The following is a 20,716-nucleotide window of genomic DNA, read 5'->3' as shown; positions in this document are numbered from 1 at the left end:
TATTGTTTGTTAAATCTCTTGGACTTAGATGAAGAACTCAACAGAGGAAAATCTGGTATCATAAACGCCCTTCACGCCAGTGGAGGAAACTGGGTTTATGGCCGTGCTGTTGTCTGTTGTCCACAGCTTTAAATGTGAGCATTGAGCAGCAGGAGTTCAAATGCCACGAGTGTTTACATTGTCAGCAGGCTTACTCAACTGCACATTCTTTGCATTAGCCATTACAATAATAACTAAGCAGTGAGTGTGATGATACATTCCTGAGGCAGCCTGGGAGAAAGTGGGAAGCTTTGCAGAGGAGAGACTGAAAACAGAACGCCCTGTGAGGGTTGAGGGGGGGACAACCAAAGAGGAGAGGCCCCTTTTGTCATCCGAGCCTTGTTGGTGCCTCGGGGGCCATATGGACGCCTGCCTCTATGCAGCCACATCAGCCCATTCTTCACCCTCCTCTACTCCCTCCGCTCTGTGACAAGACCGTTGATGTGAATGAGTTATGGCCAGAGAGAAGTTGAGCCCAGCTCACTTTTATTGAAGGGAATCAACTGTTTTCCATCTCTTGCCTTCTTTTCATTCTCTCCTTCCTTCTCACCTAACATTCACCTCAACCTCAAAACAACCTCAACAACAAATGAGACAGCACCTAGCCGCAGAAAACAATATGGATACCTGCAGGTAATGTTACTGATTTAAATACTCACTGAATATGATATTATAAGAATCTTGTCATTAGAATGACTGGATTCACATTAGAAAATAGTCACAGTCACTGCAACCTGTTAGGTTGGATGCTTCAAATCTAGAGGTAATGCGTGACTACTATTTAGAAGTTAAAGCAGAATTAATGGCAGGAAAACCTGTACACACGACATCTCATCACCTTCTAAAGATGTAATATCAAAGATGTTAGCAAAGAATAGCTTTTTGACACATACACCAAATAAAGAAAATAATTATCATTCATTTGAAGTTTGTGGTTGTGGCCAACTGTGGTCTCCACCAATTTATGAGAACTGCTGGCTCTATAGCTGCTAAATGCTCCATTGCACTCGCCAGCTACTAACTAGCATTGTCTGTCTAGTGCTGGGAAGGTATAGCTCTTCTGCTGAAAACAGCTGCCTGCTGTGGCTGGAAGGATGGTAGAAGACAGCAGTGAGACTGAACCAAAACACTAGCGTTGTGGGCTGTAAACGTCAAAATAATGAGCTGAAAAGAAGCAAAAACACAGCACAAAGCTGAGGTGAATAATTGTCTTTGGGGTCATCACTGAAAGGGCGCTCTTTCACATTATGCAGTCAGCGGTGCAACTATGTTTTCTACTAACTTGGAATTTCTGAAATGAAATCCGGCCTCCACTGACCCACTCCAGCTCATTCAAACAGATGCTATGATGATGAGTGTGTTGCCTAAAATTGGATGTAATTTTACCCTTTGAGGATCATTCCTCAATTATGATTAGTGTAAAAGCTTTTGTACTAAGGATCCTTTGGCTGTGGCGTGCAACTTTTAAATCCCTTGATGAGATGAGTCATACAACATTAATTTATATACTTGAGGATCATTTAACAACAAATAAGATTAAATATCGTGAAATTAAATAGCCATAAATTACTTCCTGCCAAGATCATTCCAAACTGTATCCTGAGGGAGTGATGCTGAAGCAAGCACTAATGGATGACATTACCCAGTAACTAGATCTCAGATGGGTGGGTGGGGGAAAAATGCCATTGGTGACCCTGAATCCCCAACCCAAGGACTGTCTGAGTGTTGATGGCAGGATCAGTTCACTGTTCTCATATTGTACATATACACAGTTCATAGATCATATTTCAAAAACAATAGTTAATTATACATACTGAATAGTTAAAACAGCAACAAAAACAAAACACTGTGTGAAAGGGATTTTCACGTACACATATCTCAGACAGCGTCTTTATAAAAACGGTTAAGGCCATAAAATTAAAAAATGTTATTAAATCAAATACAAAAACATGAGAAGTCTTTGTTTTTTCCAAAAAGTAATTTTCACGTGTATGTGAATGGGTGTGATACTAAGTCTCATGTGTGATGGCAGTAGCCGGCCTCAGGCCCATGCCCTGCAGGATGCTTTCCTCCAGTGCCAGGTACTCACGGTACTCCTTCAAGTCCTTTTCTTTATTCTCCTGGAGGGATTTCACTGGCTTGTCTGGCTCCTGGAGAGAGGAACTAGTGTCATAAATAGTATGTAGCGAAGAACAGGGCACTGTGACACTTCTCCTTAGCCAGGATCTCATGTTTTCCCATCTTTGGGCATTATTGTCAGATCCAGATCACATGTAATAAACTATTACTATGGCTAGTTTCTTGCTTAAATGCCTCAAATTGTAAATGTTCGAGAATCTCCAAGTGTGGAAAACCTTTGTGGCTACAGAAAAACCTTGGCATTCAATATACTGTGGGGGTTTTTTGATTGTTTTTGGTGATCATAAAGTCTATAAGATAAGGTAAGGTATAAAAAATGTACACATTAAACTACTGTATAGGTATTTCTCCATCCTTTTCTCGCATACCAGGAAAAAGCTTTATTAAAGGAGGTTTGTTAAACATAATTTTCTGTGATCACCTTTAATTTAATTTTAATAATGCAATCCCACATGCAGCTGCTCACACATACACATTGGCCATATAGGATAACAGTAAGCAGATGGCCATGTTTGTTATCAAATTCCTGAGGTGTCTTGTCCTTGCCATGCGAAGACAAAGGCTGGAAGTAAACACACAGTACCATAGCAGTATATGTGAGAAATATTAGGTTGTTTGGAGGAGCAAGGAGAGAACATCCACAAATGTGGGAAAACAAAACTGTCCTCCAGTCTAACGCTGAAACATTGAGTCACTAAAATATTTAGCTTCTATAATTAGCAGCCAGACTGCCAGGCACTGGCTGTCAATAACCATACTATCCCCGCTGCTCAGGATCGAATAACAGTCTGAATGAATTAAACATGAGGAGAGAGAGAGAGAGTGAGTGACATCGATAGGAACAGAGAGACAGAAAGAGGGATCGCCCGCTCCAGCTTTCCCAGTGTCAACTTTGAACCAGTGTACATGCCTCTAACTTGGTCAATAAAAATGTCTGTGCAGTCAGAGGACTGCCCACAAATACATGTGGCTGTCAGAGAGTTAGAGTGTAGCTGAGGACACAATGCCTCATTCAAGGCCACATTAACAGCAAATATTTAGTGGTGCAATAGCGACTATTGTGCATTTTCTTATCTGAATAAGAATCACACTAGTCTGCATGAGGATTCAATGAACAACCTCCCAAACCTACTTCTCTAGCTGTAAAAGCAGCAGTATGCCTGAAGCAAACTAGCTCATATGGCATGTTCTCCAACCACATCTGAAGGCAAAAGCATTTTTAGATCTTCAAAGTGAAGAAATTTGTGTCATAGAGAGGGGATACAGGGATAACACTTTGCAGTGAGCTTGTCTTCAGGGCATTCATAAAAGTAAGAAGCCAGTTCAACCTTCTTACATGCACACTGTTCGAAGCACACTGGCACCTTATGTTCACTGTAAGTTTAGAATTCAGCACTCGCCTTCTTGGGTTCTTCAGCCTCTCTCTTTTCTTTTGTCCACAGTTCCTCCCTTTTCAAAAAGTTCTTCAATGTCTCTTCTCCCAGTTCAAAGTACTTTTTCACACTCAGACTCTGCACATAGAAAATCGCAGCTTAGGAGCTCTAATGCATGATGGTCACTGTTCAGGCAGCCATAACTTAATTTCTCTAATAACATTTTTTTCAACTGTTGTAAACATTATACCAATCTTAACACTAATCTGTCTAAACTTTTGCCAATAAATCTGTCCATATAATATCAACGCAGCAAAGCAGCAAAACAAAACCTGACACTAAACTTGTAACATGCTGTGCTGCTGAAATTGTTACCTCACTTTGTCAACCTTACTATTTTGCAAAAAAAAAAAAAAAAACAATAAACAGACAACTCAGTCTCCTGTGAAGTGAGTATATAGGAAGTGTATGAATGGTCTCACTTCACTCTTGGAGGGAATGCAGAGCTTCTTTGGGATTTTGAAAACACGAACCATTCCAAGGTCATCAGTCACAGCCAGGAAGTGCTGCTTGGCTTTAGGTACAAAAACAAACAAAAGAAATCCAGTAAATGAGCTGAAGAAATCTTATCGCCAAGGCTGTGAAAATATAGATAAAACAGCAGTAGAAATAGCAGTAGCAGAGTTTTCAGGTGAGCTGCAGGAGGGAGATCTTGTGACAGTACAGCAGCAAGTTGTCTAAGAGGTTCACCTTTATTTATTGTCATTTAAAGTTAAAGGGTTTCTGCAGTGTTCACCAAAATAAACTGAAGACTGTTAAGACCTTTTTAATAAAGCAGTAAATGCAATTTAATACCTTTTCATATCCAACAAAGAGTGACAGAAAATAATAAGCTGCGTGGCGCATCAAAAGAGGCCAGGAACTCACGGGAAGAGATCCAGGGGGAGATGCAGGTAATCTTGGTGGTAGTGATGTGTGTGAGGACCTGTGAAGGCTCACTGGTCTGTTTCACCAGGTTCCACACATCAATACTGCCATTCTCTTTCCCAATGAAGAAAACAGCTGGTCGGGTCAGGGACCAGCATCCTACAGTGCACAGCAGCTCAGAGCTTGGTGACACCATGATGGGGCCGTCCTATATGTCATAAAGAGTCAGTGAAGTTAAAATGCAATCAGTCTGATCTTTTATGGGTTAAATATCATTTATTCTATCTTTGTTGGATGCATCATAATAAATTCAAGGATTTAAATTATATTAAATGTAGCTACTGTACTGTAGCTGAAGCAACAGATGCTGTTACCATGACTCCCTCCTTCCAGATGGCAAAGTTCCAGCCTCCCGTTGTCAAAATAACGTCTTTGAAGAAAGGTGATCGTTGTATTGTGTTCACCACCCAGTGATGAATGTTAACACAGTGCAGGGGCTTGGCACCTGGGAGAGAGGAGACACAGGAAAAGAAGGTATGCTGCTTCATTTGACAGGAATTTGTTTCGACAAAGCACCAGGATAACACAAAGTCCAATTAACCCTGTGTGTCCCTGACTAATTTAGAATGGTGATTCCATTCAGTGTGGCTTCTAACAGTTTAATGAAAATGGTTATTCAAATAATTGTAGTAATTTGGACATATTATTTATGATTATATCTGATTATATCTGTTACTGTTAGTGGCTTGTTTTGTCTCAGTACTTTGAAAAAACTATTACCCCGTAGATAACATTAAAGTGTGACAACAAACTCCATTCTGCTCTGTTTTGGAAAGTAGCCAATAGTCAAGAAAACACTGGTTATATTCCTTTAAATTCACTTAATGCACTTACTGTGCAGCTGCCCAGAGTCATCCTTACACAGTTTCCAGTCAGTGTAAACAATCTCCCCATCCTAGCAGTAAAAATATAAAGTGTTACAAGGACACATGGAACAAACCTGCAGATGTTGCATATTTCTTTTTAGCTGTGCATTCAGCTCTGTTAGTTAAAGTGTTACACAGAAAATGTAAGCAAACAAAATCTGTTTTAATGTTCATATGGACACCTGACAATAATTTAAAGCCAGATTAAAATAAAAATACAAACCTATCAGTTGTACTGAAGTAAAAAGTTGATTTTGTTGGTAGGAATGTTTACCTCTGTTCCAATATAGAGCTTGGTATTGACATCTTCCAGGGCTGTGAGTGTTTTGGCTGAGTGCACTCGGAGCTGACTGTAGTCTGGGATGAATTCTGAGCTTTCATCTTCTTCACCAGTATCTTCTGTCAGAGGACACAGCAAGAGGGCATAGGTCATGGGGCAGAAAGTAAGGCAAGGCTGAAAAGTCATACTTTTTTGTAACATTCAGTTAGTTAGTTTTATTTTATTGCTATATCATGCCAGACAAGGGGCCCCATCCCACATGGGATTAAAAGACACCATTATTTCAACAAAATGTACATGTTCCTGTATCATATACGGTATAAGCATTTATCTAGTATCTAGTATTTAGTATTTATTTAAAGAAAGGAAAATGGAGAAATTGAACAGTGGCATTGTTGTAGGCTACTCTGTAACTTAACCATGAACCACACAAGGGCAAAAAAGAGGGAGGTGGAGCGGGGAATGGCTAAGGTGAATGGGGATATAAGATGAGTGGAAAAGAAAAGGAGAACAGGTGGAGGTAAAGTGAGGGAGACAGTAAGGGAGAAGGGTGGGAGGGGTGTGATAGGCAGGGCTGATGGTGATGGAAGAGACCTTTTCCGCCACAAAAGCCCAGCTGTCTGTCAGGGACAGTACAGGACTATCCATTCACACACCTTTGTCAGCGGGCCGCTCTGATTCAAGCATCAGCCTCAGCCTGTTAGACTAGCTCTTGAAGGTTGGGTCAAATTACACAATCACACATCTTCTAAATCCACTTTCCTGAAGGTAGGATGTGTGTTAAAATATGAGACACATGTAGACATTGTTTCACTTTTGCCACACTGAACTGCTGCTCCATTGTTGCTTAATTCTCACAAGGGCTTGCTTGTAAAAGCTTTGTGTAGAAAATCATGTGGTACTGTTGCAGGGCAGAGTGGAGTTTTCCTGCAGTGGCTTCTAACAGCAGTGCAGGTGACTCCAGCTTTAGAAATACAGTAGTTAAAGACACAACAAAATACTGAATATAGGGCTCAGAGCCAGACAGCACAGACTCATTCAATATGGGTCAAATATCTGAAGTAGCACCAAATTATTAATCATGTAGGGATTCATTAAAACTTTATTAACAGCCTGCCTGGGGGCTGCTGAAAAAAAAAGCAGCAGATTTATTACCTCAGTTAGTGAGCACATAAATTCTATAACCACAAGCCACCAAAGCTGTGTTTATGGAGACAGACCTTCAGCCAGACAAAGACAGGTCTCTTCTTGACCAGCCAGGACACACATGATCATCTTCTTGCCCCCAAGGAGCCTGAGCACCATATTGCAAAGAGCTGACAGTGAGCAAGGCTAATGCTCTGCAACTATGAGGGCCTTGTTTTGGAGGTATCACTTAATAAAGTGCTATGAAACTGGAGGAGAGAAAAGGGAGACAGACAGAGAAAGAGAGTATCCAAGGGCCAGGTGAACTCTGCCCCACTGTGCTAAGCCATCCAAAGCCAAATTCAAGACCCCCTGAAAACCAGCCAAGACGAGGGGACATGCGTTTGGCAACTAAGAAATGCTCATGGAGACAGAAATATATAAACTGGCAGCCTCAAGGGTAAAAGTTCCTCACCTGTTTTTATACCTGCATTACCATTACAGGTGTAGGGTTCAAAGTTGAACTTCAAAGGAGCATATTCTCCACTGGCATCAATCTTTGGCAGGGAAACCTGCCACATGACAGAGAAGGAAACAACGATTGACATCATGTGGTGTACACAACTTAGATTTTGAAAACAAATGAAAAAGATTAATAAAATAATGTCCAATAATTTGAAAATTCACCTCTGTCAAAAACACTGTACTGATGTATAACCTACAGTAACTACTGAGTTTCATATTACACCCATGAATATAATACCCTGAACAACGGTTTCCACGTGGTGTCCAGATGTTTGAAGGTCTCGGGGACACTGTAGGGTGTCAGCTGGGTCTTCTGAGCCACATTCTGCCTTCTCTCTGATGTTGACTGGCTCAGCAGTCTCATCACTCGCACATCCCAGAACAATACAGTGCTTTACAGAAACAAAGACCAAAAGATGCTTTATATTATGCATTCACATATCAGGCCTTTAGAATATGTAACATGCTTGTGTGTGAGCGACAGAAACGATGATTCCAGTGAGTAAAGTGAGACCTGTAATGTGGTACAACAGGTTCAAAATTTATAACGCAGGACTTTTAATTATAAAGGTTTTATGTAGCTGCCAAACATAATAACTGAATCAAATGAGAGTCAGACACACATTATAAACAAACAAGCATACCTGGTAAGTCAATATCTGTCATATGTAAAATTTAAATTGATAATTTTTCTGTACAAGGCCTACCAGTCAGGGGAGCAGGTGACAATCTGAACACAAATGTTACTCTTGTTCTCCACCGGTATGCCACTCCTGGTCACCTAATCAGGGAGAGTTACAAAGTCAACAAATGTTTGTGTCAGGCTTGGTATTATAAAGAGTTGAAAGTGGAGAATGTGGCTCCCGTGAAGGCATATGGGAGGTTATTGTTTCCCTCGGGGCACTTTGATAATTGCCTTTTTTGAATCCAGATTTTATTTTTTGTGTGTGTGTCCTGTACAGAAATGACAAACAGGACCAAATGAGAAGCCAGATTTCTCATGTAGTATTTGTTTCCTGAAGAAGACCTGAGAAATACTTAGCAATATGCATATGTTCTATGGACTGTAAGAAGCTATTGAATCTGTGTGAGACCATAGTTTATTATCATTTCCTGATGAACATTTGTCTAGCTGCTAGTTTAGCTGTACATATATTGGCACTTCTTTGTGCTTATTGACAGACCAAACACCATCATGTCCCTGTAGCAAATATCACTTCAGGTCACACATTTTTTAGATGTACTGTACTGAATACTGAAATATTTTCTTTTATGCCGAGCCACTACTGGGAGAGAAATCCTGGACCACCAAAAAATATTGTCTGCAGTTGTCAGAAACAAAAAAAATGTCAGTACCAAAGTGAAAAACAAACTGATGCTATGATAAAGAAGATTGATATCAAGAAAACATTAAAGGATGTTTAACTGCATTGCTTTTAAGCAAAATAGCCCCAGCCCTGCGTACCTCAAATGTCGGTGGCAGCCATTTCACATCAGTAATTCGTGCTTTGTGGCTGCTCTCTATGGAAGACACTGCACAGTAGCGTATGACAGGGGGCGTATTCTTGTTGTTGTCGTCAAGGTCCTGGTGGGAGGTCAGATACAAAAGCACAACATGTATTGTGAGCTCTGACAATTCAATCTAGACTTCATACAGTGATGACATGGTATCCTAAAATGGACCTGTGGTTTATTCAAATATAGTATGCATAAGTTAGATTGCAACATGAAACTCCAAAGACTGTGCCTTAAGTTCTGAAATGTGTAACAGAGGTTCTTTCACTAACAGAAACTAACCATTTACAAAACGCAACACTTTTGCATTGGCAACTGTTACACTAGTTTGCAAATCAACTATAATTTTCTATTGTGCATTTTAATAAAGTTAGATAGCTGGTTTAGGGCATTTACCCATATGATGTATGCTAACTCTGAATGTACAAACATTAGCTAGTTTGGCCTTGTGGTACACCTGTGGTTGTGTTTATTATGCACCATGGTGTGAACAGAACACACATTTATAAAGGAGGATTTTAATAATTTTTTAATCTGATAAGCTAGAAACAGGTGCCGCTTTAGTGTGGCTTTCATGGCACTCAACATTGAAGCAAAGCCTTTTAGCTGATACAACTGCCATGTTTACACTGCAAACACTGGGAAGGGCAGTGATCTGATTTGCTTGTGTGCTATCTTGTATGGGGACAAACTATGCTGGTAGATTGAGGGCTTGTGTAACAGCTGGAGTATGTGAGCTGATGCTATTGACTCTGGGGAATGAAGAGCAAACAAGGACAAAGAAAACGGGTGGAGGTACAGAAGGTGGGAGAGGCGAAAGCAAAAGAGAAGGAAGTACTGAGGAGAGGGATGGAGACAGCTGGTCCACTGTAGAGGCAATAAAAACACACAAAGCAAATGGAGGTTGGATGATGAGGCATATGGGTCTATTTAAATACAAGTGGAAGATATCAATGAAGGCTATAAGGGACAAAGGTAGTTTAATATTTGGTGTCTGGATGTCTCAAAAAGGAACAGTGGATTTAAAGTACTAGCAAAGTTGTGGGTTTAAATTTGAGCCCTGTTTTTTTTTGTAATGTATCATTACCGTTCTCTTCCCCCACCTTTTCTTTATTACTTGACATAATACAATAATTTTCACTCAGTTAAATCACTTCAGTGTGACTGAGGTGTTTGTATGAGGCCTAATAGGCTGCTTTGCTTTGGCAGTCAGGTCATGTGATGATATACTGTAAACTTGCTTTGAGATTTATTCCTGGCATTAACTGTGTAGCTGGTTTTGACAGCAGTGGCTGGCTTGAAAAGTACCATTAGACCACTGCATTCCCATCTAATGAAAGGGTGAGGATGAGAAGAGAACTCAGGAGTCAACATATCATCATCTCGTGCTGTCATGCAGCACCACTGAGGAGTAGCTACAGCCTGTCTTTACAGCAAATATGCCACATGCTTTGATAAACTGAGGACCCATACTTGAATAAACCAAGATGACATCATCACTAGCAAAAGAATTACCATAACTGATAGCACATGTAATACACCACCACACCATGTATTATTTTATCAACATTGTGCACATTGGAGACAGGATATAAGTACTTACAAACATGTCAGAGATGTTTTTACCACTAGGTTGTGATCCCTGTAAGTGTGTGATGTGAGCAGAAATGTCCCATAACACAACCTGAGACAAAAGCAACATAAAATCTGAAGATTAACATCTGAACCTGTTGGTGCAAACACTTTCATATGAAAAAGCATTCAAATCCATCTGATCAAATGTTAATAAAAACTAACTGAGACTAGAGACAGTGGAGTGGGAAAAGAATGGGATATGAAGTACATGACTAATGTGACCTTAGTCATGTATTTATCTTGTTTACCATAATTGATTAAAATAAAAAGAGGACATGGGAGATAAAAGAGATTACTGAGACAGCAGTAAGGTACAAAAGGCAATAAAGGCAGCCAAGCAGATATGCGGCATTAAGAATGAGCACCTGGCCATTTTTACAGCCGCCAACGATAATATTTGGATCAGAGGGGCAGAACTCGAAGGCAAAAATGTCATCTGGGCACTCCAGCAGCAACTGCAAAAAACACAGAAACCCGCATACACTGGACATACCGTAAACATTATACTTCAAAGTAGAAATTTCCATGTATTGGGTGCTTGCCATCCCAACTATTTATTTATTCAAGTCTGTCCACACAAAGCGCAACTTTTAATCCATGAAACCAAGGGCATACAGTAGATTCTATTTCATCAGGCAAAATGGGGAAAAAGACCCAGAACAGACAGGATAGTATTACAGAACAATCGTTTTTTTTCATTCTCATGTTTAAATCTGCTCAAGTTTATAATTAGATGCATGACTGGACTACAGCATTTATTCCCTGCAATAATCAGTACATTTATTTGAATCATATAATATTTTTGTTTTCCTCTGCACTGTATCCCCTGTTACTTTGATTACTCCTCCAGCTGACACTGAAACCAAAGCATGATACATGTGCCAGTGAAGGCACAAGTCATGCAGAACTCATATTACTTTTGAGTGATTTAGCAGCTCAGTTTTATTGATTGAGCGCCTGGGTCAAATCGATAAAGCCTATCAAATTTTTCCTAAAGCAAATAATGGTCTTGAATGACAGCACAAAGCAAATCCTTCCAGCCATACCTGGGGATTAGAGAAGTCAGAAAAGCTATAGAAGACGATGAAAGAATGTCTGACGTCAGGGAGCTCGTTCAACCACTCCTCCTTTTTCTCTGTCAAAGCCACAGCTATCACACCTGCCACATCAAAAAACACATCATACAATGTATCAACTACAGCAACAGGAAAATGTGGTTAAATGTGGCTACAAAGTCTTCTTAACTTTGCTGACTGAGAAAGTGGTGGATCAACTCTTATCCCCTTGAACAAGATATATTTATACTGATCACATGTTCTGGCACTCATTTTATTATTCTGGATTTTGCTGGAATCCTGTGCTATGAGTGATGACAATTAGGCAACATTACAAGTGTTACGAAGTACTGATGAATATGAACATGAAATTCTGATACTTGTCAGTGACACTGAGATTACATCATTTATTTTAGTTACATTTATTTCCAACATTGTCCATCAACACTGCTACTGCAGGCACTTAAAAGGCGTAATCTCCTGTTGCGAAATACTGCACCCTCCCCAAGCCTTGATATAGTTTGACCAAGGGTTCAATACTGATTTAACTTGCTCTGACATTAAACGTGGCTGAAAGGTTTCGTTTCTTTTTTTTTTTTTTACTAAGAACAAAAAAATTGTTGAGGATGCTGAACTGAAAGTATTAGGTGAAGATGGCACAGTCAATTTTAATCAGTATTTTTGTATGCAGTTGCAAGCTGGTAGACAAAGCTGTTCCCTGACTGAGATATTGTATTTTACCATAAATGGTGGGATGCCAGTTAATGCTGCTTATTTTCTTGTCCTTGGTGTATTTCTGGTCTGTGAAGCCCTGATAAAGCATTAAACCTTCAGAAACCGTCTCAGACCAGCCAACAGCTTCAGCACCTGCCCCCAGAGCTTTCCAGTCATCAGAGAACACATTCATGATCTCTTCCTGTTGAAGGGCATGCAAAACCCTGCAAAACAATAAACTGTTTTTAAGCAAAACTTTCATAAAAGAGTATGTCATTTCAGTTTTTCTCAGTTGTGTCTCTCTATAGCTAAAGCTACAGTACAAAAAGTTTGTGCTAAGGTTCATGATATTTTTTTATCTTATTGCTTAACCTGGACACACAAAACCATAGAATTAAATATGCTGTGGTTTTAAAGATGGTGATTAGTAAGTATCATAAACCTGGGCGTGAAGGCAAGTACAGCAACACAAAATATTGTGGATTGTGAAGGTAAGTGGCATTCACAAGTGTCCTACAATAACTTCATCATATTCCCTGTGAATATTCTAATGTTGGTAATGGGAGGGCTTAAGTAGCCCATGGCTGATACAGAAATGTGCAGGTTTCCTATACAATAAATACTCTCTTGGAAGCAGACATAATATAACACTACAATATTTTACCTGGGCAACGCCGACTTCAGACTCTCAGCCAGGAGGGTGTTTTCCGTTTCTTCATTATTTAACTCTCTTGCCTTATACTGGGTAGATATATTCTTCTGATACTTCCTATAAAATGAACATAAGGCTCTCAACACAAAACATTTATCAGCCTGCAGTTACTATTAACTTACAATAAAGAAAGAAAAGATGATATACAGTAGGGTGAATGCTATTTGGTCAATGTGTCTATAATGTATGGCTACATAAGACAGTCTTCATGAATATAAGGCTCATAGATATGAAGTGCAAAAGATATAAATATAAATATTACACACAGTGTTAATATCTTGTTGTCTTAGTGCACCACAGCCAGTGAAGTAATTTTACCAGGAAGGCACATGCTGACAGAACCTGTAATAGCTTTTTTCTTTGTAGAATGAATCCAATATTCTGATTTGCTGGCATACCACTGTGTCTGAGCACTGCTGCTCTGCAGTCTGGGAACAGCCTGAATCATACAGTCCTTCTGCATCTGCTTGATGCTGAAACTACTATGCTGATAGGAAGTACACGCCAAGTAGCCATCATTAGCATCTGTAGTGTTGCGGTCAGAAAAAGAAACTGGTGCACCAAACTTCTTCCTCACTCTGGAGCATTTGTACAACAGCTGATGACAAAAATGAGACAGAATAGAGTGAAAATAATCAGACTTAATATGCATATTGAATGTGTTTGCATATATATTGAAATACCTTTCCTCTGGTCTCTATGACAGATTCTTCATCTATTTCCTTCTCACTGCCGAGAGAGATCCATTGCTTTGGTTCTCGACTTTTATTGGCTTCATTCTGAAACACGTCTGGTGTCTCAGGCTCTGGGGGCTGCACAACATCCAAAGGATTACACTAAAATACATAAAAGAGAACAAAAACAGGAACACACTACATTGGAAAATGACTTTGTAAGATGTCACAAAATGAGTTCATATGTCAGCTAGCAAAGCATAATGAGGCTGTCCAAATGAATGGCTTCTCATACTAGTGATGAAATAGTACACATACTCTCTGTATACTGACAGTATACTGTCAGCATAAAAGGAAATTTTATTGAAAACATTTCTGCCTACAGAATTGTTTGACCCAACACTGGTACTATCCAAACAACTCAGGTATTTAGACCTCAGTAAATATCATAATGGTATACTTAGAATAGTTATATACTTAATATACAGTATATACTTAGTATATATACTTAGAACACATGCACTCAATTATGTCACAATGAAAGTCACAAAATTCAGACTATTAGGAAATCGCAGAGGTTGCCAAGGTAGAAACGTGAGTTACCAGGCTCATCCATTGAATTGCTTAGCTTGGCGAGTGGGTGGCCAGCCTCTTATTTACCACCGCCAGCCTATGAGTGATCCAATCAGCTGCCGGCCTTGACACAAACATACAGTAGGCTCATGTGCCATACTGCACAGGCTATTAGAAAGGACAAAAGTAATAGAAAAACAAATGTGCACCTTGTTACTATAACCCAAATTACCCCCTTCTTACCTTCAGGAGACTGTCCTTAGTCTGCGGTGTCAGAACCAGGTAGAAGTTCTGACCAGAAGTGAAGTCTTTGTCATAAACCAACAAGATCTCATCCTCTGGGTAGTCCTGTCAACAGTGGAGAGATAGCAGCGTCAGAGTTTGTAATTCATGTCATTTAGATGTTTTCATTACATTTTGGACAAGTTTACAGTAGTGTATGTGTATTTATTCTAATAACCACGATGAAACTTTGCACTGGAGTACTTCAAACTAGAGTAGTGGAATATGGAGTGATGTGTAGACAGACATTTACACATATCACTAAACCCAAGGCCAGGCTTGGCTGGGTCCCAAATAAGAAAGCTGACATTACTTAGGGTTTAAAATTGATGAGTCTGTATGGGTCTCCAAGAGCACTACAGTATCTGGTCTCATTACAGTGTCAAAGAAAGGGCATAACTGTATAAAGTAATAAGGTTAAGCTAGTTATGCTGTCTGTTCCCACAGCCGCTAACTTGGGGTCTGTGTATCATCTTAGTTTCTTGGGGCTATTGTTGGAGTGATATGACAACGGATCAGACTCACCACCACAATCTTCTTCACAGGGCTGAAATCAGACACTGCAGCCCTTATCTTAATGTCCTGTAGGATGTTGTCTTTTTTGAGCAGCTTGTAAGGGTTCTCTCCTGTGACATCCTCATCAGCACGGCAATCAAAGAGCTCCTGGGTGGCTGATGTCAGAACCATGGGGAAGATATCCTCAGGGTGATCTTGGTGAGGGGGTTAATATAGTCAAGAAGTATGGCAGAAATCATATGCCAAAATTAGCTGGGTCTAAACCCTCAACTTTAAGAGGACAGTGAACAGATACAGCTTTTATTTTATTAGTGTTTGGATAAAGCCCTCAATTCAGATCACTGCTTGTTAGCTTAATTGATTTTTGAAAGTTTTTACAGTTTTGTTTGGCAAATTATTGCAAATTTCATGGGCTAAGACAGCAAATGTTCAGTTTCCTTCATCTTAAAGCTAGTCTACCTGGTTTCTTTTCAGCCTAGAGTGTCAGGTGAGACACTGAACATACTGACACCATAAGCTGCCACCTAACTGTGCTGAAGACACAAACACAATTATGAGTCATGTGAATGTAAAGTTGCCATAAGTAAGAATCTAAATCTCACTTATCAAGTAATATTCACACAGTGCATAGGCTTTAAAGTTTCCTTGCCACCAGACACTGACATAAACATTTTGCCCTTTCTTTTCTAATCACACAACAATGTCCTTGATCCTTTACCTGCCTTTCCCTGCAGGTCAGACCGCCCTACAGTATCACAGGGTGAAATGCAATCCATGAACAACCAACATGGATAGTCCAAATGTCTGTCGGGGGAATGCTGCAGATCAATAATGCATGAATTCATGGCATAAACTGATCCGTTATGGGCATTATTATTATATAAAACCCCAGCACTGTGACATCACCACAATAAAGTTTTCCTCAATAAACAATTTATGCAGATGCCTCCATATCTGAGGCCAGGCTCAGTCCAGGGCACACTACAATAAACCAGGTTCTGTGTAATGACAGTTTTCATCCTGCTTGCGGTCTCAGTCTTCAAAGCTTTTCCACAGGGTTGCTCAGGGCACACTGGGAATGCTTAAGTACAGCTCAAGTAACCACTTCCCAACTGGGTGTCGACCTTTTCATCTCACACCATGTACAGTATGCCTTATGTCAAATCACTGTAGGGGAAACTCATACCCCTCTTTTCACAGAATTATGTGTCAACTATTGCATTTGCATTCATGGGAAATATTTGCTTGTGAGACAAAGAGAGTGTCACGTGCAATGTTCCATAGTCCTCAAGAATGCAATTACTCTGCACTTGCAGGCTATGCCAAAGAGATATTTTTAAATTTGTCAGGCCTCTTTCCTCTTGCATAATTTCCTCAAGGCTGGAATACTTGTGAATATATGTGTTTACTGTAATATTTATATAATACCACAGTACATGATCAATTTGTTTCTGTTTGTTTTAATTTCTCTTGAGGCTAGTGAAAAATTTAAGCATGCACAATAGGCAGTAACTAGTTGTTAAGGTTGCCTTTATACTATATATAATCAATGCTCCCGACAAACCTGTTTAGGAGTAAACAAAATCTGCATGAAAGACCACCATGTTGTTATTGTCACACGCTGGGGAACAAACTCCCATTTAGGGACAAAACTTTAGGTACCCACATTCAATTTTAGGGTTAAAAACATCTGTTTAGGATGTGGTCATTGTGGAGATTGAACAGCACTGATACCGCTGTGTACATTGGAGATAGATGAAATAAATGAATGAATGTACAAAACAGAGCCAGTCTGAAGAATCTTAACACAATTACTTTGAACACACAAATGACCTATTCTCTGGTAAAAAATAAATAAATCAAATAAAAAAAGATACACTACAGCTGATCTGCAATTGACCAAGAGCATGTTTTAAGGGCTAGTATGTTGAACAAACCTTGACAATGTCCACAGCTGCATGTCCAAAGACTATGCAACAGTAAACTCAAGATCACATCAGAAGAATGCAGCTTTTCAGACTCCTCAGAGACATCTCTGAGTTTTAGTTTCAAGCACGCTTGTTATATTGCTGCTTCACAGTAAAGCACGTCTTTTCAGTTAATTGGTCCTGAACACAGGACCACAGGAGATTTGCACTGAGCTGCACCTGATAATGTTACTACACTCTTTTGCTGCTAACATGCTGCTGACCTGATTAGGTCCCATACATCCCTTTTTATTTGCTCATAGTTTTATATTCACTTATACAATTGTGTGTTATGTAAATAATCTGTCTTTTAAGCCAAGAGCTGCTGGAAAAAAATTTGTTGTGCTATGCATAATGTCAATAAAGATAGAGAAGATTAATTGTCCAGAATTTTACAAGAAATAAATGGTAGAAAAAAATCCTTAAAAATATCTAAATGAAGGAAATTAATTCCAGTGGACATTAAAAGGACTTTTTATATTTGATTTTAAAGTTCAGTAAACTAAAATTAAGGCTTAAAATGCTATAATAATAATAAAAGGGCCATGTAGGATTTCCAAAATGTAAGCTGTTTAAAAGTTTCTTCAAGTTGATGTAAATATAACTATTTAATAATGAAAGTTTTTTTAGCAGCTCTGAGACATGATTTAGGATGAATAAATCAATATGCAAAAGTAATTAATTTTCACCTACCAGACTTTTCCACTGGAGTAGGCAATTCAATCTTTTTGCCTGAATGGGAAATAGTAGTCAGCTTACTTTTATGTACTGTGTCTCTCTGTTAGAGATCTTCCAAAAACAAACATACATGCACTTACCCTCATTAACACTGTATTACTATTCAGACACTCACCTTTACCTGTTCCCTTTCTGGCTGCACTGCTTTTTGCACTTCTTGTTTTCCTAGGAGGCATCCTTGCTCTTAGGATAGCTTCATTAAAGAGAGGGATAAAGTTCCAGTACAAGTTCTTTGAAAATAACATGCTGAGCACACCACTACATCAATAATTTTTATCTATATATCCGTGTTACATTACATTGACTGTCTTTGATACCGATAGTTATACACATGCTACACACACTGGCATTACAGAGCCCTAAATGTCATTATTAATGCGAGTGGCGCCATCTTGTGGACGGTATGAAAATTGTGTAGGCAGGGATATAGTAGAGGAAAAGTTGATCTGAATTTACTTTATGTGTGAGAGAAAAAGAAGTTTAACTAAGTCTTCAAATGTGAGTGTTTTTCAGTTTATACTTGCTAAAGTTAATTGTTTATTTGGAACAGTGGATTAAATATGCAGATCCTAACACTAAGTCCGGTATTCAAAATCTTACTTGTTTTATAATTTACAATGCATTTTCTGATAATACATTATCAGAAAAATAGGCATTAAATATCAGATGTAAAACTACTTTTGCAGAATAACCGCTTATAGCTATTATAAGCAATACATCTCCATGTTGCAGTCTTAGTAGCTAACCATGATCATATTTCTGATTATCCAGTTTTCAGATACTTCACCTCAATACTGCGTTAGCCTGAGTCTAGTATGATCTAAAAATATTACTTAAGCTGTCAGCACTATGCACTTAAACAGTTAAAAGTAAGGAAGTGGAAGTATCACGTATAATAAAATGGAAACGTTAGCCCATCTTGTTAGGTACCCTACCTCAAAATTGTGCCTAAGTACAATTTTTGAGTAAATGTACATAACCCCGTTATTTTCTATCTGATTATGTCACACGAAATTTTAAGTGTGATGTAGTAGATGTTACAGCTACAGTTTATAGACGAACAAAAACATTTTACCTGTTTAAAAACCATAGTTTGCTCGTCGCTCTTCAGAAACGATTGGTTGCCATGGGTTACAATAATGACACAAACGTTGACTGACAGGCCCAAGAGCCAATCAGATCTCAGTTGTAAAATGACGTTCAACATCGTAGTCAGACTGCTACCTGAGTCCGGTGCTTCACTGACAAAATAACATACGCTTCGGGAGTTTAGTTGAGTTCGAGTGCTTCAGTCGTGACAGTTTTTATTGAACAGAAATATTATAAAGTTATGAATTTTAATTAGGCAAAGAAATGTTTGTCACAACGCTCATGCCTGAGACGGCAGGTGCATGCAATTAGACGTTGATTAGCGGGACATTGGTAAGTAGGTCTATTTTCTGATTTTGTGTTTGTGTTTTCGTTTTGGCCTGGACCAACAGTAAAAACCTATAATTCGTGCAAACCGCCAATAAGTCGCAAAAGAAGAAGAACAGGCTTGTAATTTTTATTCTAGTACGACAAACAATGAATGGCGTATTTGATAGTCTGCCGCAATGGTGGAAGGTAATCTGGTCTCAGAACACTGGGTTCTCAGGTACACATGACTTAATTCTCAGTTGCTGAATAGTCATTTGTCATGTGGGTTAAAATGAGAGTTTATTTATCTATACACAGTCTAGCTATGGTAAAATAATGAATTGTAGCCTATTAAAATATCACACTGATCCTTTGCTAATGACCAAGAAAGGAGGAGAACGAGGAAGCTCTCACATTTTCCTGTTAAGCCGTAATTCAAGTTTTCTCAGGTCTAATGCAATCCAATACAGCTGTCCTGCAATGAGTATTATATCTGAAACTTTCGATATTCAATCTTTGTTTACACTGTCAGGTGTTTATTCAACCATTTTCGGGCCATAGTGTGACTTATTCCCATGTAGCAGAAAGTTCATGCTTCATTTTTATGATTTTATGTGTAGATTGCTGGGGGAAAAAATAGAGACTTTATTGCTATTGCCCTAGTTTGAGGATACGTGTACATGAATGACATTAAACTTTTCTCTGCCTTGTGTTTTTTGGGATGAAGTTGCTGAGGAAGAGGAAGCACGGCCGAGTCCTCCAAGGCAGAAAGTTGATACTAAAGTTAAAGTACCAACATATTTATGGAAGAAAATGTAGTTTCCTTGTATAATAGTGGACAGATGTTCAACACTGCTGCTACAAGACAGAATATAGATTTGGGGAATTGGACTATTTGTGGGATGAAGTTGATGATTCCACAGAGGGTGAAGGAGCACAACAGCCAGGCTTGCTGTATATTATGGCCGTAAAGCAGGACAGACGAGCATTGTGCAAGCGCAATAACAAACTGTAGCTCATAAATGCTTTAGACTAAGGTTATACCGTGTTTTGTCAAATACAATGCACTGTAGAGGTTGGTTGTTGGCTTTCACTGTAAATTGCAAACCTTTAAAAAAGGAGAAACTCCTAAACAGCCTAGGGACTTTGTATGATTTCTTACTTACATTTTACTTTTCTCATGTCTGTTAGAATATGCAATAGTTATGCACCTGAAATGACTTTTCTTGTAAAAGTGGGGCTGAAGTTGTACTTGGCCTAGTGTTTTCACACTACTGCCTGCTTTTTGTTGTTTTTAGTTTTTAAAAGTACAGCTTTATCTGATTTGTATTTGATATACAGTACATAGTGGCATATTGTATTGAAACTTAGAAAAAAAGCATACAGGTGTTCTGCAGTTGGATATGATTCTGTATTTTCCCTCTGCACCTTCTGGTTAATACAGTATATATATTAAATTACCAACACTTTTATCATTTATTTTGCACCAGTATTCCTCATTCTTTTGTGCAGACCAGCTCTGGCATATAACCTTGACTGAGGATTTTCACCCTTCCCCCTTTGCAGTATATAGCGTATTAACTTTCCTACTCACATAGAGTGC

The 20,716-nt window shown here is 39.0% G+C and overlaps 1 protein-coding gene and 1 long non-coding RNA gene across 4 annotated transcripts; one reads left to right on the top strand and one right to left on the bottom strand.

Moving 5' to 3' along the window:
• On the bottom strand, positions 1-18,870 carry dnai3 (dynein axonemal intermediate chain 3). Of its 3 annotated transcripts, XM_020602903.1 has the most exons (23): positions 18,791-18,870; positions 17,831-17,908; positions 17,671-17,709; positions 15,020-15,204; positions 14,456-14,560; positions 13,649-13,801; positions 13,364-13,563; positions 12,918-13,022; positions 12,281-12,477; positions 11,531-11,643; positions 10,850-10,939; positions 10,453-10,533; positions 8,800-8,919; positions 8,042-8,115; positions 7,573-7,726; positions 7,285-7,381; positions 5,679-5,803; positions 5,373-5,433; positions 4,853-4,983; positions 4,479-4,686; positions 4,034-4,125; positions 3,579-3,689; positions 1-2,189 (listed from the first exon to the last, which is right to left on the bottom strand). In XM_020602903.1, the coding sequence occupies exons 2-23, from the start codon at positions 17,889-17,891 to the stop codon at positions 2,049-2,051; spliced, it is 2,643 nt and encodes an 880-aa protein (XP_020458559.1). In that variant the 5' UTR covers positions 17,892-17,908; positions 18,791-18,870; the 3' UTR covers positions 1-2,048. The 3 variants fall into 3 exon arrangements, with proteins under 3 accessions (XP_020458559.1, XP_020458560.1, XP_020458561.1); XM_020602904.1 differs by lacking the exon at positions 10,453-10,533; XM_020602905.1 differs by lacking the exons at positions 10,453-10,533; positions 10,850-10,939.
• A 33-nt stretch (positions 18,871-18,903) lies between these two features.
• LOC109961777 (uncharacterized) lies at positions 18,904-20,592 on the top strand. Its single transcript, XR_002275173.1, has 2 exons — positions 18,904-19,137; positions 19,841-20,592. It is a non-coding gene; the product is annotated as an uncharacterized LOC109961777 (long non-coding RNA).
• Positions 20,593-20,716: the final 124 nt, after the last annotated feature.

This window comes from Monopterus albus, unplaced genomic scaffold, assembly GCF_001952655.1.
Source record: "Monopterus albus unplaced genomic scaffold, M_albus_1.0 scaffold58.1, whole genome shotgun sequence".
In the NCBI taxonomy this organism is placed as follows: Eukaryota; Metazoa; Chordata; class Actinopteri; order Synbranchiformes; family Synbranchidae; genus Monopterus; species Monopterus albus.
The sequence above is the reverse complement of the archived record's forward strand: the minus strand, read 5'-3'. Positions and strand labels throughout refer to the sequence as shown.

Coding starts and splice junctions, on each gene's coding strand:
- dnai3 (XM_020602903.1), bottom strand. CDS start 17,891: ATGCCTCCTAGGAAAACAAGAAGTGCAAAAAGCAGTGCAGCCAGAAAG. Junction 14,561..15,019: donor CTGTGAAGAAGATTGTGGTG/GTGAGTCTGATC, acceptor CACTGTTGACAG/GACTACCCAGAGGATGAGAT. Junction 7,727..8,041: donor GTCACCTGCTCCCCTGACTG/GTAGGCCTTGTA, acceptor GTTTCTGTAAAG/CACTGTATTGTTCTGGGATG.